This window comes from Dipteris shenzhenensis, chromosome 16, assembly GCF_047967505.1.
Source record: "Dipteris shenzhenensis isolate YYH24624 ecotype China chromosome 16, Dip_SZ_1.0, whole genome shotgun sequence".
Lineage (NCBI taxonomy): Eukaryota > Viridiplantae > Streptophyta > Polypodiopsida > Gleicheniales > Dipteridaceae > Dipteris > Dipteris shenzhenensis.
In genome coordinates, this window is record NC_141611.1 from 30445208 (window position 1) to 30468462 (window position 23255).

A 23255-nucleotide genomic window follows, 5' to 3' on the forward strand; every position below is an offset into this window, starting at 1 on the left:
TCAACCTACCATCCCTATATGCAGGCCATTTCCTTGCTTCTCTCGCTACCATTACTCATACCGTACCCTCCCTTTGGTGTTCTGTTGTAGAGGTGTGAGGTCATCATCTAGGTAGATCTTGGCTCCCTTCAAAGTCGCTCTTGTGCTTATGAGGGTTGTTCGGAACTTTAGCGCTAAGTGTGTCAGGCTTACCCACCCTCTAGGCTATCTCGCAAGTGAGATTGACCCCCATTTTGGTGAACAGTGTCTTGGCATCTACCATTGGAGTGTCTCCCATTGGTAGGTCCCTCACCAAGACATTTAGCGCTTTGTTGGTCCTTCTCTTTTCCTTCTCAAGTGCTTCGGAGATGATCTCTTTTTTAGGGGCAAGTGTGCCCTTCTTGACCACCATCCTTCCATTCCAACATTTTGGCTTCCCCCCGTCTTCCCCTATATTGATTTGTTGTTTCAATTCAACGTGATTCGCTTGCATTGTGGCCTACATAGCTGCAATATCTTTCTTGAGTTTGGCATTCTCTGCTTTGAGCTCTTCCATTGCCTTGCATGTCTCTATTGGGGCCTGATTCATTTCTTTTATTTGATGTACCTCAATTTCCAATGCATGTACTTTACGTTGGAGGTTAGTATTGGTAGCTACCCATTCCAACTTGTCGTTTTCCCATTCTTCTCTTTTGGATTTCTCTTTTCTTCACTCTTCTTGGATCTTTCCACTGTGTTTCTTTATTTCATTGAGTACCTTATCCACAAGTGCCTTCTCAGCCAATAGGGCCATATTTGTAGCTTCCAGATTATCTATTCTCTCAATGAGGACTGTGCAAACCTTATGGAGGTTGGTAAGGACACTTTATGCAACCTTGTCAGGTGTCCCTAATGAGTAGGTTGCCATGTTAATATGTATGGCTTATTTCCCCCATTTATCTTCAACACAACGGCATGTAGTCATTTTATTCCATAAGCTGAATGTTTGCTGCCTATTTGTTTGCAAAAATAGTGCAAAAATGAAGAGCTATCTGATGTCCTCTATTTTAAGTGTTTTCCATGCCGTTTTCCCCTCACATCGTTTGTGTACTTGCTTGCAAATAGGTTCTGGGTACCAAGGGGGTCTTCAGAGAGAGAGGTGTATCTTGATTCGAAGATTTGATTCTTTGCTGTTTTCTTATATTTTCTTGCAGGTCCAAGAGCTGGAGAGGGTGTGAAGCTGGATGGCGTAGTGTGTGGTAGGATCCAATAGCTTGTGGCTGAGAACACCCCTCCCCCCCGGGCCTACTCTAGTAGGCACCTAGGGGCTAGGTGATGTGGGGGCTAATAACAGCCCCCCATACCTATTCTTATAGGTGCCTATATGCCAATAGGGCTGGCGTGAGTAGATAGCTACTCCGCGACAGCAGTAGTGGCCCTATATAGGTCTATGGTGGCCATATTTCTTTGATGAAAGTGCAAATGATTTTTGAATAAGAAAAATAATCTACAACTTTAGTCCAAGGTAACATTCAACAATGTGAAAACAGCATTCAACAACTCTTTTTTAGCCAATCAAACATGATTTGCCATAGGATTATGCAAATGACAACCAAATTTCTTTCCAAACATGAAGAAATTTCTAATTCACCACAAATCAAATGGAAAATGATGGAGTTCACAATCAAGTTAATGAGCTAGAGTTAGAAGTCATCAAGATATATTACATTACATTATGAGGAATATGAGGGGGAAAGAGAGATGAAAAAGAGGGGGAAATGAGAAGAAAGGGGGTGGGAATGAGAAGGGGAAAGGATTACTATGAGGGGGCTTATTAGTGAAAGAGAGGGTGTTTTTAGGGGGGTTATGAGAAGTAGAAAACAAATGGGGGTGGGAAAAGAGGGAAATATGGAGGGGAAAGAGGCCGGTGTGAGAGGATGTTCTTAGTTTTCGATTAAAGGCAGGGGGTGTGAAAAAGAGAGAATAAAAAGTGAATTTGGAGGGGTAATGAAGGGGGGAAATGAGAGGAAGAATAGCTTTGAAAGGGTGAATTTCGTGAAACAAGTGGGGGTAGAGGTGGAAAAGGGAGGTTGAGGTGGAAGAAGGAGGGTTGGTGGAGTAATGGTGGTAGAACAAAACTTAAATGTGTTGGAGGAAAAGTGGTGGTGGGATGGTGGAGGAAATGTGGAGGGGAAGAGTGGACGAGAATTGGTGGAGATGTGAAGGGGAATATGGGAGTGTAGGAGAGATTCAAAAAGAGAAAGGCCAAGTGCAAAAAATGAATGGGGGAAGAGTTATACATGGGAGGTGACATTTCAGCTTGTGGGGGAAGTGATAAGCTTGAAGGATTTGTGTATTATAATCAATATGCTCTAACTTTTGATGGGTAATCATAGCTCCAAGAAATAAAAAGGAGAAGTGACCCAAACTTAAAGTCTTCGATGACGTATCCATGTTATTGGTGGATAGAATAGAAATTATGGTAAAACATAGATTCTAAAGAGTTTATTGATCCAAGAGTGTATAGATAAGTTAGAAAAAAGTTTTACTCTCCTTGCCCTTGAGTAGTTATCCATGACAATTTTCTTTGGGGTTTATTCCTCACACGGCAAGGAGGACTTGGAAAAGCAGTGCAAGGCACCATCTAAGGATCTCTTATTCTATACTCAAGTGTGGCCCATCATTAGCATACGTTAGCATACAAGACTAAGAGAGAAGCGAATAGAGGAGGGTGTGAGAGAAGAGTTGGCTTTCATTGTGAGAGGGTTAGCAAACTAAGTCTTCCACAAGTGCAACTAGAATTGTTGTAGCTAGAGTTGGTGGAAGCACACCAAGAGCCCAACCCTCTCAACTAAGTCTTCCACAAGTGCAACTAGAGTTGTTGTAGCCAAAGTTGGTGGAAGCACACATAGGGGTTTCACATTTCCCATTGAAAGTTTGAATAACGGTAGCAGGAAGGCGAAGAGAAAAGGTTTGGTGTCGTCCAAGCAATTGGGTGTGTCATCATGTGGCTTATTCTCCGAGCTCCGAGGGTAAGCTCATGGTACAAAGATTATTGAGTGGATTATATCTTTAAGCCCCTAGGGAGAACCTCATGTAACAATTGCCTCATTTGATAAAAGCAATTGCATGTTTTATTCCCTACATTTTCATAGCGCTCTATACTAATCTAGCTATAGCATGATTCATTTACAACCTCACATGATCACTACCTACCTTCAACATTTCAAAAAGCCACTGGCTCCCAACTCATACAACTCCCATTGGACCAAAAAATCTTACATGCACTCACATTGGTACACAACCGATTCCCCATTCCTTTTCCCCTATCTAATATCAAAAATTTGCATTTCCTTCCTCTAGAGCCACTCACATTGTACAAAACCATATGTCCTATGAGTGCCTTTCATTTGGTTGCATTTGGTTGTATTTGGACTAATAGGTGTTATAGTGGTACTACTACCTTGTTTTTTGAGGGACAGGATCAAGGTCTCACACACCGATGTACAACAATGCCCCTAGTGAATTCTTCTTGTCTCCCCAAATCCTAATGGTACTACCAACTTCTTCTTGAACTGACAAAGTGGAAAAGGAAATGAATTCATCCACAAGGCTTTGGCCTCGTGCTTTGGGGAATGGGTTAGTACAAACGTCATGAGGAGGTAGTAAACCCTCAATAATAGGGGCCTCTATAGAGCACATAATCCCACACAATATGCGTGGTGTGTACATGAGTTGACAAAAGACTGTAACTCTACTCGAATTTGATTGGTGGATGAGTGGGTGCCCAACTTTGGGCAAACTTTGGGCAATCACTATTGGCTACCCATGCAATTACTTATAATGGGCACCAGTCAATTGCCACCTCACCTTTGCAAGGCTGCCCAATTTTGGCTATGTGCAATGGGGGTGCACTCATCTAGCCCAATATAATATTTGATTGGCTCCTAGCATTAATTGTGGGTGGGCAAACCTTTGTGTGTGTAAAGGCCCTAGGTGTAGTAAGAGGCTATGGGTTCCCTTGGACCATGTATGATGCATGGAGAGAGAATCCTATAGAATTTTCACTAGAGGTGTGCTCGAGATTGAACTTAATCTTTTGCTTTTTGAGATTGAACTTGATCTTTTCCTTTTTGGTGCTTCCCCCCCTTCCCCTCCCTCCTCCTTTCAACACACACCCCCACACACATGGCCATCTACGAGGGGCAAACTGCTCATAGCCTATGCAGACAAGTAAGAGGGTAGTTCTTGAGGGAATCGACCATGGGTAGCCAATTGAATGCCCAAAATATTTGAGTTGCAGCTGATTAGCCTAAACCTAGAATAGAGGATCCACAGATAGGCCAGTTTCACAAACATTCGAACAAAGACAAAGAGTTTCCTCAATCAAGCGGTGCGTAGGGCACATTCCCACACCATTGTCTACCATGTGCATTCCCCCATGTCTAGATCTCTCTAGCCCTTTTCTCCTCATGCTCCTCTATTAGGGCTGATGACCAACTTGATTGGTTGCAACCTCCTGAGCCACTACCACTGCCAGTGGGAGCTACAAAATGATGGCTTGGTGGAGTTCAGATCTAGATTGTCTGATCACCGACCATCCGTAATGATAATGTGTCATGGCCACTTTAACCTACTAATTTACAAAATCCACCACCTAGCTCCCATGCCAAATGAGTACTATTAGATCCAATTTCCATTGAACGACACACACAATTTGACTCTTTCCAACCTTAGATCTATGCTTAACCCAATGGTTTGCCTAGAGAACAAGTGGCACCCGTTGTCACCTGAGCGCCTCTCGTGTCCCACACTTAAAACCTGCTAATCATGCGATGCCATGTATGACACATTCCCTATTGCAACCATCGACGGTCAAAAGCCGGTGCAAGTCTTTGATCTAGTTAAATACTAGGGCAACTGGCTCTTGGCCTCCAACCGATCACTAGTAGCCCTGGTTTCCTCTTGGAAACAGCTCCCAAAGCTGATTCCCTACACCTTCACGATCTTTCCAAAGCAATGATTCTATGGTCAAGGAACAATTCCTAATGTTTACAATAGGAAGAACTAGATGAAAAATGGTATGAGTGTGAGGTTGCATGGCATTCTAGGAGGAGTTCAAGTTGGGAACTATAGCTTAATGAAATCACCTGGCAATGCATTGAGGGAGGATCAAATCGATTGCCGATTAATGATCCCAATAGATTTGAGGTTTGCAAAAGCAAACAACCAATCTAGTGGTGGTGACGCAAAGGCGACCTTCCTTGGTCATTGATGGCCATTACCAGCAACACAACGAACATGCCCATTGCTGACCCTTTGGTACTGAAATGATGGAAAAATTACTTCAATCCATTGCCTTCGATCTCAACTTTTTGCCAGAGTTGCCTTTGACTGGTAATTTCATAAGCCAACCTTAGTGGGGTTTTTCTCCAGCTCTTATAAAGCTCTTTATCCAAACGTATACTAAGAGTAGCTTTTGTCGCTCTCAACAAGTTCAAATGAAAAACTCCGCTTGAGAGCCCAATAACTAGGTGCTGATACATGGTGTTATCTAGGATAAAGGGCTAGTAAAGGGGCATGCCTTACAAATTTCAACATGCCCCCTTTTTAGTCCATGGGAGGACCCAGTAAAGAGGCATGAAAAAGGGGGGAAAATGCTTATGTGCCAACCTCATATTAAAGTTGACAAGTGGCATAGTACTAGCCCACTAATGACTTTGGTATTGGATATATATGTTTTTCACCAAGCTAAAATTTTGGTCTTTTTTTTCTTGAAAAAATTATATCCCCCGTTATGGTTATCCATGCAATGCCTTTACATTTGGAAAACCTCACAAAATCCATAGGTGTAATACACTGGATCCCATCAGAACTCCGCAGTTAAGTGCGCTTGGGCCAGAACAGTACTAGCAAAAAGGTAGGGTGCATAGTACTAGCACCTTTACCCTATAGCTTCCAAATCACAACTCTATAGCACTAGTGAAAGGAACCCTTAGCATTGCAAGCTTCATAGAGCAAATACCTAGAAATACTAATGCACATACAAAACTAGAAAGCGATTTGTGAATCCAAGTATTGAAATTGTTACTCTAAATAGCCCAATCCCAAAAAACAAACAAACAAACAAAGCTGTACCGGAGAATTCAAAAGTAAGGACTCCATAAACACTCACTAGTAAGAAGTCCATAAACTTTATAGTGACTTCCATTGAGCCATCAGATGTCCTAGAAAGTCCACATTGATGCAAAAAAGCTAAGATATGTGTAAATTCTTTTGAAAAATCTTAATTTCGGTGAGTTTTTGCTAGCATGGATTGATAAAAGCTTTATTATACATTGTAAAAAAAATCTCCAAGGCCTCCTTTTAGCTATTTAAATAGTCAAAATCTAGAATGTTTTAAAAAACCCGCAATGTGAGAATCAAATAACAAAGACTAAAGCAAATCCTGACAATAAAACCAACTTCAAAAAAATAAAAGTAAATGAGAGGCCTGATATATCTTGAAAACCCCAACCTTATAATTCTAAATACTCTATTCAGCACTAGGTAGGCAACACATTTTGGCAATGCACAAGAACAAACGATTTCTGATAAGATTCCTGATGAGATTTATTGTTTGCAGATCTCATACATGGGGAAGCAATCATTATGGATGGAACAGGTATTGATGTACCACCGGTCATGGATGGAACTCCAAGACATCAAATAAGTGCAAGGACATCAAGCCAAAGTCATGAATGCATCAAGCGAAACTCATGGTCCTACAAAACTTCCTTGAGCCCTCTCCTCGAGACATGCTCCAATAGGAAAATTTCTAGAGGGTATGTTATTCTCATAGTCACAGATGGTGGTTAATGCAAGCCCAATCCACAAGTACTAATATTTTCATGTTTCCATGTGGCATGTACGCCCTCTCCTGATGCACAACCTAGATATGTGCGTCGATTTCTCGTAGTGCCTGTCTTTCTCATCAAACCACCATCGTTACGATACTCCCCATATTGTTTCACAACTTCAACGAGGATTCCTGTGGACTCAAGGTCCCACTCCATCCTTCGTTGGTCTCGAGGAGTTGCATTGTGAGGTTTAGTATTCCTTGGCTTAGGTCGTGGTGGTTTAGTAGGAAGGCTTGCTTGGGAGGACATAGGAGGGTTTGATGAAGGGTAGAGTGAAGGAATGGAATCCCAACCAAGAGCCGAGGTCAGTCTAGATTAAGCCTGGCCATTGGATGTTGGTACTTTCATAGAAGGAAAGTGATTGTCAGAGGCCCACTGTGGCAGAATTGTTGCCCACTATCCCAAAATTGCAGAATTGAAAAGGTCTGCTACCCTCCTGGAGCTCTCCACGTGGGGGACGGGTCACTATAGTCAGAAACTGTAAAGAATTTGGCTTGCGGCCTGCCAAATTTTGAAGAATTTCTTCCCAAGAAAGTTCTTCCTGCAGACCCTTCCCCTAAACATGTCCGGCAGGAAACTTCTTGACGGGATGCAATCGGAACAAAGACATGTGCCCGACCTATCTCGAGTGAGACCGGTGTGAAGCCGGTCTTTGGGATGGGGAGGCGGGCTGTGTGGGTGAGTTAATCTTGGGTTTTGTTTAAGCTCGAAGTTTAGGCTGGGGGCGAGAAGAGGGGCTAGTTGCAGGAGCGAGGAGCGTTCGCCATAGCCATCACCCATTGGAGCATCGGATCGATCGTCTTGCGGCAGCAGCAGTAATCGTCTCGCAGCAGCAGCAGCAATCGTCTCGCAGCAGCAGGAGCAACATTTTGAGCCACCCATTGCCATTATCCTTAGCTTACAGCGCAGAGGCCCCTGAGATAGAGAGCGAGAGAGAGAGCAGAGGTCCCTGAGAGCGAGAGACAGAGACCACCATCACCCTTCCATGGCTGCCCTCAAACGATTCTTTCAATGGTTCAAAAAGCCCTGGGAAATCACCGGCCCCCTCGCTTCCCCTGAATTCAGAGAATCCGTGCCTGACGCTCTTGATTATCGCGTTTTCTCCCCTGCTACCCCCCCCCAGCGGGCTTCTGTCCCCCATTCGGAGACCGGCCAGGTTCTTGACATCAAATACTTTACTCGAGATCGGATGAGAGCCCCTTATAAGCATTTCGAGAGGGCGGTGGATCCCAACGAATTTCCTCAAAACGCTCAGCCGTCACCGGCAATGTGGACGATGGGCAGACAGGTCACATTTGATGATAACCCTGGGGATGGATATCAGAAGTAAGTACTGCTCGGTTTATCCATGTCTGCGCAGTAGATGACTGTCCAGACAATTACAGGACGAGAATCGGTGTGGACCGAGGGGAAATATATTTCCTTGAACTCTAATTTCTAAGTGATTGAGATTATTTCACGTCCTTGTGGATCTGGTTCTTAAGCCCGATAGGGAGTGGCATCTTGATTCTCGTCTTTATTAGCTGCTTCGAGGCGCAGATGTTTGATCGGGTGCTACTTTGGTTGAGTTGTTCCTACAGTGTTGAAAATATTGCTTCCTGCTTTCTTGGGTGGTCTTGAAATCGTTCGATTTATGCTGGTAAACTAGCTACTCTGCGATCGATCATACTTTTTCTGGGTTGGGCGTGACGGTTTGGTAAAATGAAGACTTTATAGGCTGCTGAGAATAGTTTTCGAGACATTTTCCTTTTAATTATTGGAACCCACCAAATCAGAGTTATGTATCGATGTCCTAGATGGCTGATGCAAACTTTTTGAAAATTCATTTGGAAGCGTTTAGAACAATATGCTCACTCATTCCTCTGTGGCTTGCACATCTTATCGAATATGTTTCTCATTCATGCCACGCGTTCTCAAAAGCATGGCTGTGCAATTTTTGTTCATGATTTTGCTCTCTTGCTTATAATCTTCAAAGAGTTTGTCAGATCTCTGTAATCCTCTTATTGATTCTTTCATACCCTGGCGCCCAAACTGCAGGCGCAATCATGTGATTGCTTTAGAGTCTAGATCACTTGCTGTTCAGCATGCTGCCTGGATTTGGTTTGCCTTTTAGGTATCATGTGAATGGCTGCTTCTTCTTCCTTAAGGAGATTGACTGCATGAATCTTCTGGTGCTTCTTGTTTTTCCATGCATTCTTGGCACCCAAATGGTGCTATCCTGAGATTGCTTCACGTCGTTTGCCATGTTTGTTGCTGAGTGGAATCAGGCGAATTTTATTTGCTGTTTCCTGGGAAGGGTTGCGAACTTAGTAGGCTTAGCATTTGTTCACTCTCTCAGACTGACCATCGGACTTCAGTCTTAGGATGGTATGGTGTATTGTGATCGAGTATGGTGCCACTTCTGTAAGTAATTCCTGCCAAGAATGACCTATAAATTTTGCACCTCTGTGTTGACTGTTAGAAACATGGTGAAAGGAGAGAGAGAGAAAGAGAGTTAGGGTGTGTGGAAATAATGCTCAAACGAACACATGAAGAAGGCTTTCATTCATTCATCAAGTATGAGAAGACAAGTTAATTACAAGCCTTATATAGGCTACTCACTCACACACTAGCACCTAATGCATATGGGATAAGTCCCATGATGACACGTGGCACTCACACACATGAACTAGTACTAAATCACCTAGTACTACACACCAACACACTCTTTGGCTATGATATCTCAAACACCTCCCTTCAGAGCAAAGAGTGTGAGACCCAACACGCAAGAGTAGACGGATCCCCCCTCCACCACAATACTGCAAAGAGCAAGTCCAACTATCCAACACCTCGCGTGTGATAGTGACTTCTTAGTCAGCTTGCGACCGGAAAGGGCAAACCATCACTCGTCATCCCCCCTTACTCTGAACTGGGTGGTCAATACCATCAACCAAAGTAAAACACAATACAATCATTTTTGGGGGACAACCTAGGGCAGAGGGCCTCTTATTGACTCCAAAGACATTCAATTTAGAGGGACAACTCAAGGTTGAGAACCTTTATCTCAAACATAGAAATATTTTCATTCATTTTATGCATAGCAAGGGCAGAGAACCCATGATCCGGAAGTAGCTACCGCACAAGAGTTAGCACATCTTGATGTGAAGAGGTATGTTGGTGAAGAACCAGGCTAGGATGCCCTCGAATGATGTGTTGATGAAGTCCATAGGAGCAGCTACCAAGGGGGATCATGTCATGACTCTCAATATGCCGATCGGAGAGTCACCGAATGTGGCGAAGATCTTCAAATTTGAGCAATTATGCCCAAAGGAGGCAAAATGCCCAAATGAATGTACAAGATAGTAATGAAATTACATGAATTTTGAGAAATTCCTAAATGTCTACATGCAGAAGACTTCAATACAGCACAGGGGATGCAAAAAACAGAAATACCCTAAATTTTGAAAATTAGGGTTTAGCAGAAAATTGGGGTTTGGAAAATTGTGGGGCTTTTCAAATTTTCTTGCAGGAGAGTGTTCTTGCAACAGTCAGGAGCCCTCAAATCATAAAAGCCCTAAAAATTTTGGAAGGATTGAGCAGATATAGCAAAAATCGACTTTTAGGGTTTCGGGGCAGTTAGAGGTCCGAAATCTGCGTGGAGCAAGTCGTGGGCTGGAGTATGGTCCAAACAGCACCAAAGAAACTCCGAAATAGTGAGGCAGCTGCAGCAGATGCTCCCAAATGCAGTGAGACTCCCTTGTGTGAGAGCGGCAGCAACAAATGGATGATAACAGCTCCGAAATGCAAAACTGGTTGTCCAAAGTGGGGCTTGAGCTAGAGTGACGAGTTAGGGTTAGGGCAAGGGTGACGTGGCAGCTATGGAAGGTGGCTCTGATACCATGTTAGAAACATGGTGAAAGGAGAGAGAGAGAGAGAGTTAGGGTGTGAGGAAATAATGCTTAAATGAAGACATGAAGAAGGCTTTCATTCATTCATCAAGTATGACAAGACAAGTGAAGTACAAGCCTTATATAGGCTACTCACTCACACACTCGCACCTAGTGCATATGGGACACGTGGCACTCACACAAGACTCACACATGAACTAGTACTAAATCACCTAGTACTACACACCAACACACTCTTTGGCTATGATATATCCAACATTGACAATCTCCTAAGGAAACCCATAAGGCTTAAACACATTATCAATGAACTACCTGGCAACTTGAGATGTTGAATACTGTGCCTTGGTGGGAATGAAATGTGCTTGTTTGGAAAGCTATGGACCACAATATATATCTATCCCATCCCCCGCAGCCCAGTAATAAAATCCATGTCCATTTGCCTTCTGGGATGGGCAATGGCTGCAATACACTCGCTTGAAGGTTGTTCTGCTGGTATAGCAAGCATTTAGTAACATACCTCACATCTTCTAAAGACCCTTCCAACAGGAACTCTGCTTCATCCATTCACAGGTCTTTGGGGTGTCTGTATGTCTTGCCATACGGGAAGAAGGCATCTTCCTTGACACCAATGTTTTGTATTGTGAGTCTCGAACCACATAACTTTTGTCATAGAACTACAATGGGCCATTATGAGTCTAAATTCAGGATAATCTTCACATGAAGGGTCCTGCACGTCTGCAAAAACACCTGTTCCTCAAATTCTCCATGTACATGTATCCAATCCTAGTAGATAGCAGAGAGAGTAGACAATGTGCAAGTCCTCGTCTTGGACAGCATCCACAGCCACATTTTCTTTCCCCTTTGTTCATTCAATTTCAAAGTCATATGCCTGAACTGCAGCCAAAGACCTTTTCTTCGTGGCTGATAACTTGGTCTGCCTAAGAAAGTATTTAATGGTTAAACTTCTATACAGGTAGTGATGCCAATTTTTAAAGCATGAAGGTCATTGAACTTTCTGGTTTCAAAGGCTGTCACCCCTTGCCCTTGACTTAAAACAGTCCCCCCCTCCTTTACGTCTGGCGTTTGCCTCCAGAATAAACATGAAAAGTTGAGGCCTCACCAATACTGGGGCATTGAGTGCATGCAAAATTCAGATCTTCAAAGCGGACTTGCCACATCCAGGCACCTTTCTTTAAGGATCTGTGAGAGGGGCTGCCGTTCTTGGAAAATGACGTATGAATCATCTACAGAACAATGCAAGGCTCAGAAACCCTCTCATCTGAGTGGGATTGCAAGGCTGCATAGATTTCTTTATGAATCTCACCCTTGAGGGCTCTAGTCTGATCATAATCCTGCCCACAATGCGCCTGAAATATTCAACCTCTTGTGCCATGAAATTGCACTTGCTGGCCTTAGTAAAGAGCTGATGATTTCCAGCTCCTGTCTGACATACTTGATGCGCTGCTGCTTGTGCTCGCTTTAAGTAAGGATGTCATTAAAAAACAAAAGCCATCTTGGAATAGAAGTATCTGCAATACCTTGCTCATCAATGCTTGCAAGGTGGATGGTGCGTTAGTGAATCCTGAACTTGGTGTATGGTTATTTTGTGCCCATCACCCTCTCACCCTGATTGGGCAGTATCTTGACCTAAGATCTATCTTAGTGAAAGACCAACCACTCTTGAGTTTCTCCACAAATCATTAATTTTTGGGACGGGGAACGTGCTTTTATAATCAGTGCCATGAGGTACGAGCCATCTTTTTTAAAAAGCAAAAGCTCTGGTACAAGCCATCTTTTTTTCGAAGCAAGAGCTCTGGTGAGGCGATAATTCTTTCTATCTTAAGTGGTGCGTTGCCCTATCAGCTAGATTTAGATGCTTGTTTGGAAGAGACTAAAATGAAACCGTTTAGTCTTCACAAGCAGTTGTAGCTTGAATGAAGAGATTTTGGACTACCTTTTGATTAGCCTTCTCCTTTAGTGCTAGCCTTCGTCATGGCTGAGTCTACCTTCACCTCCGGAGTGCCGACAGAAACTCAGTACGAGGACTTTGTATAAATGGATGCTCAAGTATGTGTGGGTGTGTGGATTTGTATGTGAGAGCATATGTTTATACTAAGGTCCACACCCCCTGTTGGGCGCTGATGACGTCAGTGGGGATATCATAGTAGCTAGTTCCTGCTATGCGTGATGGAGTTTATGGTTTTCAACCTTCTGAGTATCATGAGATTGAAACTGCACCATGTTGTGTGTTTAGAGGATGGGTTTGGGCATGTTCCTGGACTCATCTAGGTATAGGCGTTGTGAGAAATGAAATTTGTCCCTATACCTGTGGTGCTCTTAGAGAGATGATATGGAGCCTTGTGGATGGCCTTACTGCTAGGCTCCAAGACAATGGCATACAGTCTGTATACATCTCTGTTTGGAAGTAGCTGATGTGGCAATATTGAGTTTCAACATCCTAAATAAGTCGAACATTGTTATTCTGTTGACTCGGCCATCTGCGATGCTATAAAGGCATGTTCTTCTTCAGCTCTCAAGCCAGTTGCCTTGCTAAAATCAGCTGTTTTTTGGGGCTGTTGGACCCTGCAACACAGAATTTCTCCTTGTGGGTTATGGCATCAAATTATTACTGAGTAACAAAACTCCCCTAGCGACTTTATCTAATCACATCCAAAACAATGTCAATGGGACTCGTATCCAAGGCAAAGAGATCTCTTGCAGAAGTGTAATCGTGTGAGAGTTGGATCTGTGCAAATGTCAACACGGCCTATTACTCATGTGCTAACCACAACACTCAACCCATGGTCAATCTCCAAGCCTTATTTAGGTCTTAGTGTTGATGATATTACGGTGTCCACTAACATATGAAGAGTCCTGCCATCAATGTCACCTCTCAACATTAGGATCTTGGCATTTTTAGCACCCTTCAATGCATCAAGGGATATTGATTACAGCTGTGGTTGGTATATTGCATCTCCTCATCCACTGGACTTGTATTGCTCAACCGATGTAACTCTAGAAATCTGGCAGCACAGAGGACAGCTTCGGGCTAAGATGTTAACAGTTGATACTGGATCTCCTGTGTGTTTTGTGCATACACAACTAGTTATTTAGTGCCACTTGGATCAAAGGGAAAAAAGGGGCCATCCTGGCCTCCAGGGTTTGCCTTGCATCTTTGGAATCGCATCAAGAATCTCATGAGCATCCGTACGTTCTTCCTCATCATTAGACAACTCCATGATCATGATGAGCTTGGCTGCCCTAGAGATACTCATTTTGTGTACATCCTTGTGTTGGGGGTCCCATTTCACACCACCTTTGAAGCAGAAATTGGACCTGTTCTTACTTTCCATGATGGCCTTTGAATGCTTCTTAAATTTTAAATTTCTGGTCTAACATGCCCTTGGCTAGAAATTTGGGATCTGGTTCGCGATATGCCTTGACATAAGGCATTATATTGCCTGTTACTATAGGATACTAGGAAATGGGGCTGCTGCAGCCTTCTTATCATGTCACTTAAGCATTCTAGGCTTCTTCTCAGCCTCCATTGTATTCCCATCCAATATAGTCCTGTAAATTGATTTTATATGCACATGTCCTTAATGAAACCTATAAGGCAAATATTTATCTTCAAAAGAACATTAAAAATGCAAGTGTCCTTAAGGTTTGTTCTCCATGAAATCTTCAGCATCACCTTGAACCGGCAAACTAGGTTGTGTAAACAAACTCGGCTAGGTTTTTAATTCTATCGACCATAGTCTATAAACGACCTATCCAATCTGGTAGATTTAGGCCCAAGGTTGACCTCCACGTGGGCTCTCCATGTGTGCCTATGTATAGTCACATCCAACAAGTCATTCCTACCCATTTCTAGTTCCTTGGGCTTCCCCACATTGGCTCTACCAATTTAGTCTTATGTGGGCTGTCAAGCCCTCAGTTCTATGCATCCATGCAATCTTAATGAGGATATCCATGCAGAGCCCCTTCACAAAACCTTAATGTGGATCTACACATGCCTTCATGGGTGTGTGCTCCCTATTATGCATTTGTTCATATGCATGCCATATGCACCTTAATAAACACCCAAGGTGTCCTTTGTTCTTTTCATGTCGGGCTCACATGTGGTGCATTGAACCCACACTTTTGACATGCTTGTATGGCAATGGAATTTGCTCAACCTTGCTAGAGGATGGACAGTTAATTTTGGCGAATGGCTTTGAGTTTTCGCTTTTTTCTTGTCAAAGAAAATATGGTTCCATATTCCCATGGTAGTATTAGAGTATTTGTTGACAAAAGACTACATAGGTCATCTAACGGCCTTAGTTGACACTCTATCCTAATTGAAGCTAGTGTGCTCAAAGCAAGAAACGATATTGATTATATTTTTTAACTAAATGAAGGCTAAGTTCACTCACAAGGGTTGGCATTACGTATGGGTACTTGTTTGGTACAAGTCCTTTTCCTATGATATTGTCCCACCAAGGACCCAACTTCACATTCCTATGCTGACTTATAGCCATAGGTTCTAGCCCATGGTTTGCTATACTAGGCCCAATCCTTGGATGTAACAACTTCACCTTGGATGTCAACCATGAACTTTTACATATATGGATACAAAAATCTACAAAAATTGTTGTTCTTAAGAGAACTTGCTACGGGCAGGCCCTTTTCTTAGCTAAACTTCCATTTCTCACCCCAAAACCTAGCTTCTCAACCCTATGCTAACTTATAGGCATAGGCCCATGGTTTGCTACCCTAGACCCAATCCTTGGAGGTCTTTGGCCATTTTTAGAGAGGTTTTATGTTTCTAGATACAAACACCTATAACTTCTGAATTTGCGGGGTTTTGCTAGATATTTTCAAGTTTGGGGATAAAATATAGCTAAAACAAATATTTTTTTGAAGGTTTTTAGAATTCATAAAATAAAAAATGTAGATAAATTGAAAATCAAAGTTGCATTGTATAGAGTTTGCCAGTGAGGACCTTCTCTTGAGATAGGATTAGTAGAGGAGTAGGGATACCAAATGTTGCTTCGTAAAATGCTTATTTGGGTGCATGTAACTTTACTAAATGGTGGAACAAACATGATAAATATCTAATTCATGTCTTACGATGTGATTTGATATACTAGATGACCCATATTGTATTTTCTACAGATATAGGTTTTCAAAGTTCACAGCTTTTGGTGATCAACATATAAAAAACAAATAAATTGACTATCTTGGTCACCTAACTTTTTGTTGCCGTTACTTGAGGGAACTTGCTCTATACAAGCCCTTTTCTTAGGTACCTCCTCACTAACTTCCATTTCTCACCCCAAGACCTAGCTTCACATTCCTATGCTAACTTATAGGCATAGGCCCATGGTTTGCTACCCTAGACCCAATCCTTGGAGGTCTTTGGCGATTTTCAGAGAGGTTTTATGTTTCTAGATACAAAATCCTATAACTTCTGAATTTGCGGGGTTGTCCTAGATATTTTCAACTTTGGGGATAAAATATAGCTAAAACAAATATTTTTTTGAAGGTTTTTAGAATTCATAAAATAAAAAATTTAGATAAATTTGAGAGTTAGAGTTGCATTGTATAGAGTTTCCAGTGAGGACCTTCTCTTGAGGTAGGACTAGGTTAAGCTAGTAGGAGTAGGGATTTGATACCAAATGTTGGGAATGGGGGTGAGAGGAGAATACCAAAACATGGTGACATATTGAGAATGCAAGACTTATGCTACAAAGAATGATCAAATTGAGGAATATAAAATGTGAAAAGGAAGCTTACCCATAATCCTACTTATGTATCGCTTCCTACAAAGAGGCAAAATTACATTCCTAACTTAGATAAGAAAGAGAGAGAGAGAGAGAGAGAGAGAGAGAGAGAGAGAGAGAATTCTAGCTTTTTGGAAGGTTTTGTTTCTTGACTTGCTTGCTTATTTTTGCTTAGTCATCTTCTTCCTTCCTTCTTTATTTCTTGTTTTCTTTCCCTTTTGTTTATTTGACGTATTTTAGTAAGCATTGGGTTTGCCCAAGAGACTTTGCAGGTCTTTAGAAACCCAGTATAATTGCTAATGGTTGGGCACTGATGACGACATAAGTGTTGCTTTGCTTGCTAAGTATGTCTTCCTTTTGTTTTTCATAAAAGTTTTTGTTTACCTCTTTTTTCTCATTTTCTCTTTTATTTTCCATGTAGATTTTTGGTCTTTGTAACAACAAAAAAACTAAATTTGTATGATTGGACTTATTCTAGGTATATTATATAAATGAAGGCTATAGTTTGCAATTATAATATTCTACAATGTACTAGGTAGATCATCACTAGTTTACACGGTATCTTAAAATTAGTTAGTAAGTTTTATGATCCAAGATTGGGACAGTTGAAATGAGGGTACAAGAGTCTAGCAAGAGTATATTACGTTTACTTTAACGAGCTTAATTCTTTGTTGAAAAAGGTGACAACTAATGGCATTGTTACTACCAAAATCCTTTCATGATCCCACGGATGCAATATGGCTTGAGATGTGCGATCTACACTTCTTACTTTGCAATGATTTGGCTTCATCATAGGGACTATACACATTGGCCAAGCTATGGATACAATATTGCATTAATTAAAGAACACATGAAACTATCTATCTTGTTAAACCATTGGTGTGATCATCAATGATGACATGCTTTTTATATATCAATTCTCATTTCAATTATGATAATGGCTAGACATTGCTTCTAATGTTTGCTTGTGTATGGACATGTTGTTTTTCCTCTTATGTAGTTTGATCTTCATCCATTTCATTAGCCAAAAGAATCCTAAAATTTGTATGTCTTCCTTCTGCTTTCAAATTTTTTCTGTTCATCTGATTTTTCTTCTCTTTCGTTTTCTCTTTTATTTTCTTCATAGGATTTTGGACTTCAGAACAACAAAAATTTGAATTTGTACGATTTGATATATTCTAATCTCACAAAGGTATATATAAAATTTGTGTCCTCGGTAGAAGAGATAGAATCATTTTGGTATCGACCTTAGGCTCTTTGAGAGAAGTGTGGGATCCATGGCATGATGTTGTTCACCTTTGAATTGGTGCTTATACATTTATACTAGTAAGTACTTCAAGCATTAAATGCATACAACTCTTTCTTATACTTTGGTAATGTAAACTATTAGAGAACTTGTCTTGAACTTGCTCGTGAGAATATATCACAAAATTTAACAATGTCACAAGATAGACAACTAAATTTTATTTGTCTTCGAGCATGTCTTGCTTACATTCTCGTCCATACATTGACTTTGATATATTTGTATTGTTGGCACATCAAATTGTATGCAAGAAGACATTAGAAAACATACCTGGCATTGAGAAAATGCAAAGAATTGTCTTATGTAAAAGAAACGAATAATGAGATTAAAGAGCATCCATAGTAACAAACTTGATCCACTATGAGTTAGCAATGATTTCCACATTGATAAATATTTTACACCATTTTCATATGGAAAGGGAAGTCTCACAATTTAACAGCAAGGTCTAGAGATCTATGTTAATAATCATAACCATATAAGAATGCAACATATAGGAAAGATGCACGTACATGGCACAATATTTTAGGTTTGCTCTTAGCTGGACCTCGTATTTCTGATCTGGTCTCAACTGGACTCCTGGAGTAGCTGTCTATACTACTTCATGAACATTCTGGGTAGCGATTTGGATTTCTTCACCTGAACGTGGTAATTCATGAGACTAAATTTTGACATCTATTGCAGCTATGGTAGGACTTCATTTTTGCCGGATCTGCTCTTGCCTTGAGTTGAGCTTGGTGTCTCATGTAATAGGATTCGAACCTTTGTCCATCATATACGTCTAACATGCAATCTTTTGTATCTCATTGTCCATATCAACGCATTGCTTCTGGGTGGGCTTTAGCCTGGGGAGATATGAAAGATATTAGTCTATGACGTTGGAACTCTCGGTTACTTGCCTCTTTTTAGAATTCCAAAGTGGGACAATCTAGCTCTTGGAATTAGAATCTGATTTTTGATCACCAAACTGACAGCAGCAGCAATGCTTTGGGTTGATGATTGCATCATCGATTGTGTTGAATATGCATCTTCATTGCTAGAATCATCATTTTCATGTCTGCATGTCTCCACTTCATTTGCAAAACCTATAGACTAGAACGTCTCGTTGTTGTGCATGCTGAATCACTCTTCAGTCCATGTTCCACTGTGGCATATTTGCGCTTGCTTGAGTTGAGCTTGGTGTCTCATGTAATAGGATTCAAACCTTTGTCCATCATATTTGTCTAACATGCAATCTTTTGCATCTCACTGTCCATATCAATGCACTTCTTCTGGGTGGGATTTAGCTTGGGGAGATCTAAAACATATTAGTCTCTGATGCTAGAACTCTCAGTTACTTGCCTTTTTTCTGAATTCCAAAGTGGGGCAATCTAGCTCTGGAAATTAGAATATGATTTTTGATCACCAAACTGATAGCAGCCCACAGCACTCTTGATTGATAATTGCATCACTGATTATGTTGAATATGCATCTTCATTGCTAGAATCATTATTTTCATGTCCACATGTCTCCACTTCCTTTGCATGACCTATAGACTGCAATGTCCTATTATTGTGCATGCTGAATCACACTCTCCAGTCCATGTTCTTGATCTTCAGACACAACAATGCTGAATCACACTCTTCAGACCATGTTCTTAATCTTTAGAGGTATCTTCGATCACCAGACTTGTTTGAGTCTTCGAACCCATAGGATCACTAATGTTAACGAGCTAAAAAACTTCGAGAATATATGAATTGAAATTACATCTTTGTGATAAGTAATATAGGTATTGAACATGATTCAAAACTTGAGATCTCAAATCACTTTTATACAGCACTCAATCTAATCAGGGCAACATTTCAAAGACTTTCATATTACTACAGAGAATATCATGATTGAATAAGATCTATAATAGTACATAATTCATATTTAGGAAACAAAGAAATAGGAATACGAAGAATTGCATATATTTAGACATAGATTGAATAGCATTCAACTTTAGATTATTTCGATTACAACTGATTACAAATTTGTTCCCTTCTCCAACCATACATGCGAGAAATCAAGAGTCACACCCCAACGAAGGTGGCTTTTCATATTCATAGATACAAAATGATGTTCTTATCCATTAGGCTAACGTATTATGCACGAATATTCAAGGTACGATTTGGAGTATATTTATTTCCCTTCACACACACACACTTATACTAGTGTATACAGGTCATGGGTTGGCAAGCTTATCTTTGCTGGACCTTGTTGTCTTTTCCTCATGATATACGTCTGATAGAGAATTGATTCCTAGTCTCTTCCTGACTGAACATGACTATACATAGCCGATAAGTTATATATGTTTATATATTTTTTGTGGCCCATATTAGACTTGCAAACATGGTTTTCACACTATTGGTCACCCATGAAAGAAATTGTATATATGTATAAAAGGCTTACATATGTGGGCTCTAAATTCTTAAGATATTAATCCTGGACTTACCAACGCTATCGGAGCCTATGGGATCCTATGTGTTTACTTTTTTGGAATTATTAAATCTTGGTGGGTGCCTATGGGATCATATGTCATTATAAAGGTTTTATGTGAATCCCAAAAATTACAAAGTCCTAAAATTGCAAAGCCCAAAAATAACGTGACTTACGTGAAAATGATCGTGAAAGAACGAAAGGTCGTGGATGATGAACCGACTGCGTCGGTTGAGTTCCTATTCTTGCTATAAATTACCTTCCATGGCTTTGTAGCTTCTCATAAGGTCTGTACGCCTCTGGCTTTGATCTACGTCCCTAGCCTATGTAGCCTCCCTTGCCTTTTGTTGCCTCCCATGTATGATGCAACCTCTATCGACATTACTACCTCCCTTACGTGATCGGCTTAGCTACAAGTGCACTGCATAGAAGCCTCCCTCACCATTGCTGCCTCCCATATTTGGCCGGTATAGTGGTAGCTACTGCGTTGGGAAGACCGTAGCCTTACATGAAGGGTGGCCAAAAATTCCTCAAAGACTTTATGGATGATGGCGTCGTAAAAGAACAGTACCGTTATCAAAGTAGTTACGTTCAACTTGGCTCGAATCCTTTGCTACGGTTCTAACTCATGAGAGATGGAGAGACAAGCAAAAAGCTCAAGCCAAGACTAATAGTAGAGCGTGCGTATCCACACTGATCAAAGACGTTGAGGTAAAAACCGTATTCGGTATACTTATGCCAGTATGATTATTTACCGTTTGAATATGACTATGATCTATGCAATAAAGCGACCATTTTTTCTTCTGATGGGGATATCTTATAAATTATGAAAGGAATTTTCTCATTACCCCATATTGGGAATTTTGTATAATGCCAGTTCTAGAAAGAGAAATACATGGAGCATCTAGATACCTGTGACTCAAACATTGGGGTGCCACACGATGCACCACCATCCAAGGTCGATAAGTTTTGCTATTATTTATATCTTATGGTGTTGTGACATCGATAACAAGTGGAGTTGTGCTTTGAAGCCTGCAGTCCCACAATCTAAGGTTCTTGGTATGACTTGTCCTTGTTGTGGATGGATGCAGGTGAGTGGAGCTCCTTCAATATCATTCGGTATTTATAATTGAGCAAAATTACACTTTGTAGAGATTACACTTTGTATTTTAAACTTTTTTTGTAGAGATTAGCTTATCACAATTTGTCTTGATCAATAAGTCTAAGATGGATAATGTTTGTCTTGAAATTGCACACACACACACACACACACACACACACACACAGATGGAGAAAACTGAGAGATAAGAATGAGATAATTGAAAGAGAGAGAGAGAGAGAGAGAGAGAGGGGGGGGGACAAGTAGATAAATTAGAGAGGGATAATCGAGAGAGAGAAAAAGAGAGAGAGAGAGAGAGAGAGAGAGAGAGAGAGAGAGAGAGAGAGAGAGGCAGGTAGGCAAACAGACAAAGAGACAAAAGTGAGAGAAAGAGAGAGAGAGAAAGAGAGGGATATGGAGAGAACTGAGAGGGAGAACTGAGAGGGAGAACTAAGAGGCATAAGTGAGAGGCAGACAGGAAGACAGGGATAATTGGGAGAGAGAGAGAGAGAGAGAGAGAGAGAGAGAAGGGGGGGTAGATAGGCAGACAGACAAAGAGACAGAACTAAGAGAGAGAGAGAGAGAAAGAGAGGGATATGGAGAGGCAAAAGTGAGAGGTTGCTAAGGTTTAACCGTTTCCAATTGATTAACTCCAATTTCTTGATGCTATGGTTACATTTTTAGCAATTATGTACCAATGCCAAAACTAGTTGCAGTCACAACTGAATGCATACTTGCATACCTATGATATGGAAACATCTTTGGACAACCCTACACTCTCATTAAGAGGAATTTGGGAAATGTCAAGTATGAAAGTCAAGGCATTCCCCCCCCCACAAGGTGAAGAAAGGCTCACTCTCTTTTGCTCGTACTTGAAAGCAATATGTGCTTCATAGAAGAGTAAGCATGCCGGTGCTTGATCTAAGGCATCCACAATATTGAATCTTTTCTTACAATTTATATGGTCCATACACAGGGCCCCGATCTGTAATGACTCTGTTTTGCAATACAGAAATATGTTACCACATAAGTGCTTTTCTCATTATTTCTTTGTTGTGAGGAATTTTCTCCAATAACTTTAAGCATCCTCTATAACCGTAATTCCCTGTCCCACTATCTCCACATTTATTCACTCTATCATTCATGAAAGAGACCAGAAACTTACCAAAAGATTTGGACTGATGCAAATCAACTTACTCCATGAAACCCCAAAACAAGTAGCAGGATAGCAGGATAGAATTGCTGGGTGGGGATGCTAAGGAAGGAAGCATAGCAGCTTCAATCTAGGTGGGGATGCTAGATTGATTGTAGAGTTTACTCTATGCTATCCACCAATAGTTGCATCAAAGGATAGCGGGGATAGTTGCATCAGAGGTTAGAGAGAGAGAGAGAGAACTTCGGACTTACGTTTTATGATCTCAGGTGCAGTTTAGCATAAATTCCAATGGGAAGGATGAAGGTTATTGCCAAGAAGATGGACAGGGGTCCCCCGATAGCAAAATTGGCAACATCTAGAGGACGGGATTCACATCCAAGAAAAGGGAAGCCAATGCATCTTCTCCAACAAGCAAAAATGAGAACATTTACACAGAAGGTCAATACTTTAATGGAGATAAGAAGGGCCCAAAATGCCATGGGACTATGCATTCCCAAGGCTCCTTTTCAAAGGCTTGTTAGGGAAGTTTGTGATGATATGAACTTTATAGGCCTTGAATACCGGTGGCAAAGAACAGCTATTTGGGCATTGCAGGTAGTTGCTGAGGACTTTTTCATAGAGTTTTTCCAAGATACATTTCTTCTTGCAGCCCACAACCATAGGGTGACAATCATGGCAAAAGATATCACCACTTTGAAGATGGTGAGATGGAGATATGACAAACTCCTGAAGGC

General features: G+C 41.1%; 2 protein-coding genes across 2 annotated transcripts in view; both read left to right on the forward strand.

The window, feature by feature from the left end:
- The first annotated feature begins 7407 nt into the window (after nt 1-7407).
- The window catches only part of LOC147892820 (uncharacterized), a 132655-nt gene continuing 116807 nt past the window's right edge, over nt 7408-23255 (forward strand). The window contains exon 1 of the mRNA XM_087387810.1: nt 7408-7802. The gene's annotated coding sequence lies outside the window, so the exon portion shown is untranslated. The remainder of the gene's footprint in view (nt 7803-23255) is intronic.
- LOC147892821 (uncharacterized) lies at nt 7800-14325 on the forward strand. Its single transcript, XM_087386793.1, has 2 exons — nt 7800-8183; nt 14226-14325. Exons 1-2 carry the CDS (start codon nt 7843-7845, stop codon nt 14323-14325), a joined length of 441 nt encoding a protein of 146 aa, XP_087242919.1. The 5' UTR covers nt 7800-7842.

Coding starts and splice junctions, on each gene's coding strand:
- LOC147892821 (XM_087386793.1), top strand. CDS start 7,843: ATGGCTGCCCTCAAACGATTCTTTCAATGGTTCAAAAAGCCCTGGGAA. Junction 8,184..14,225: donor CCTGGGGATGGATATCAGAA/GTAAGTACTGCT, acceptor ATAGGATACTAG/GAAATGGGGCTGCTGCAGCC.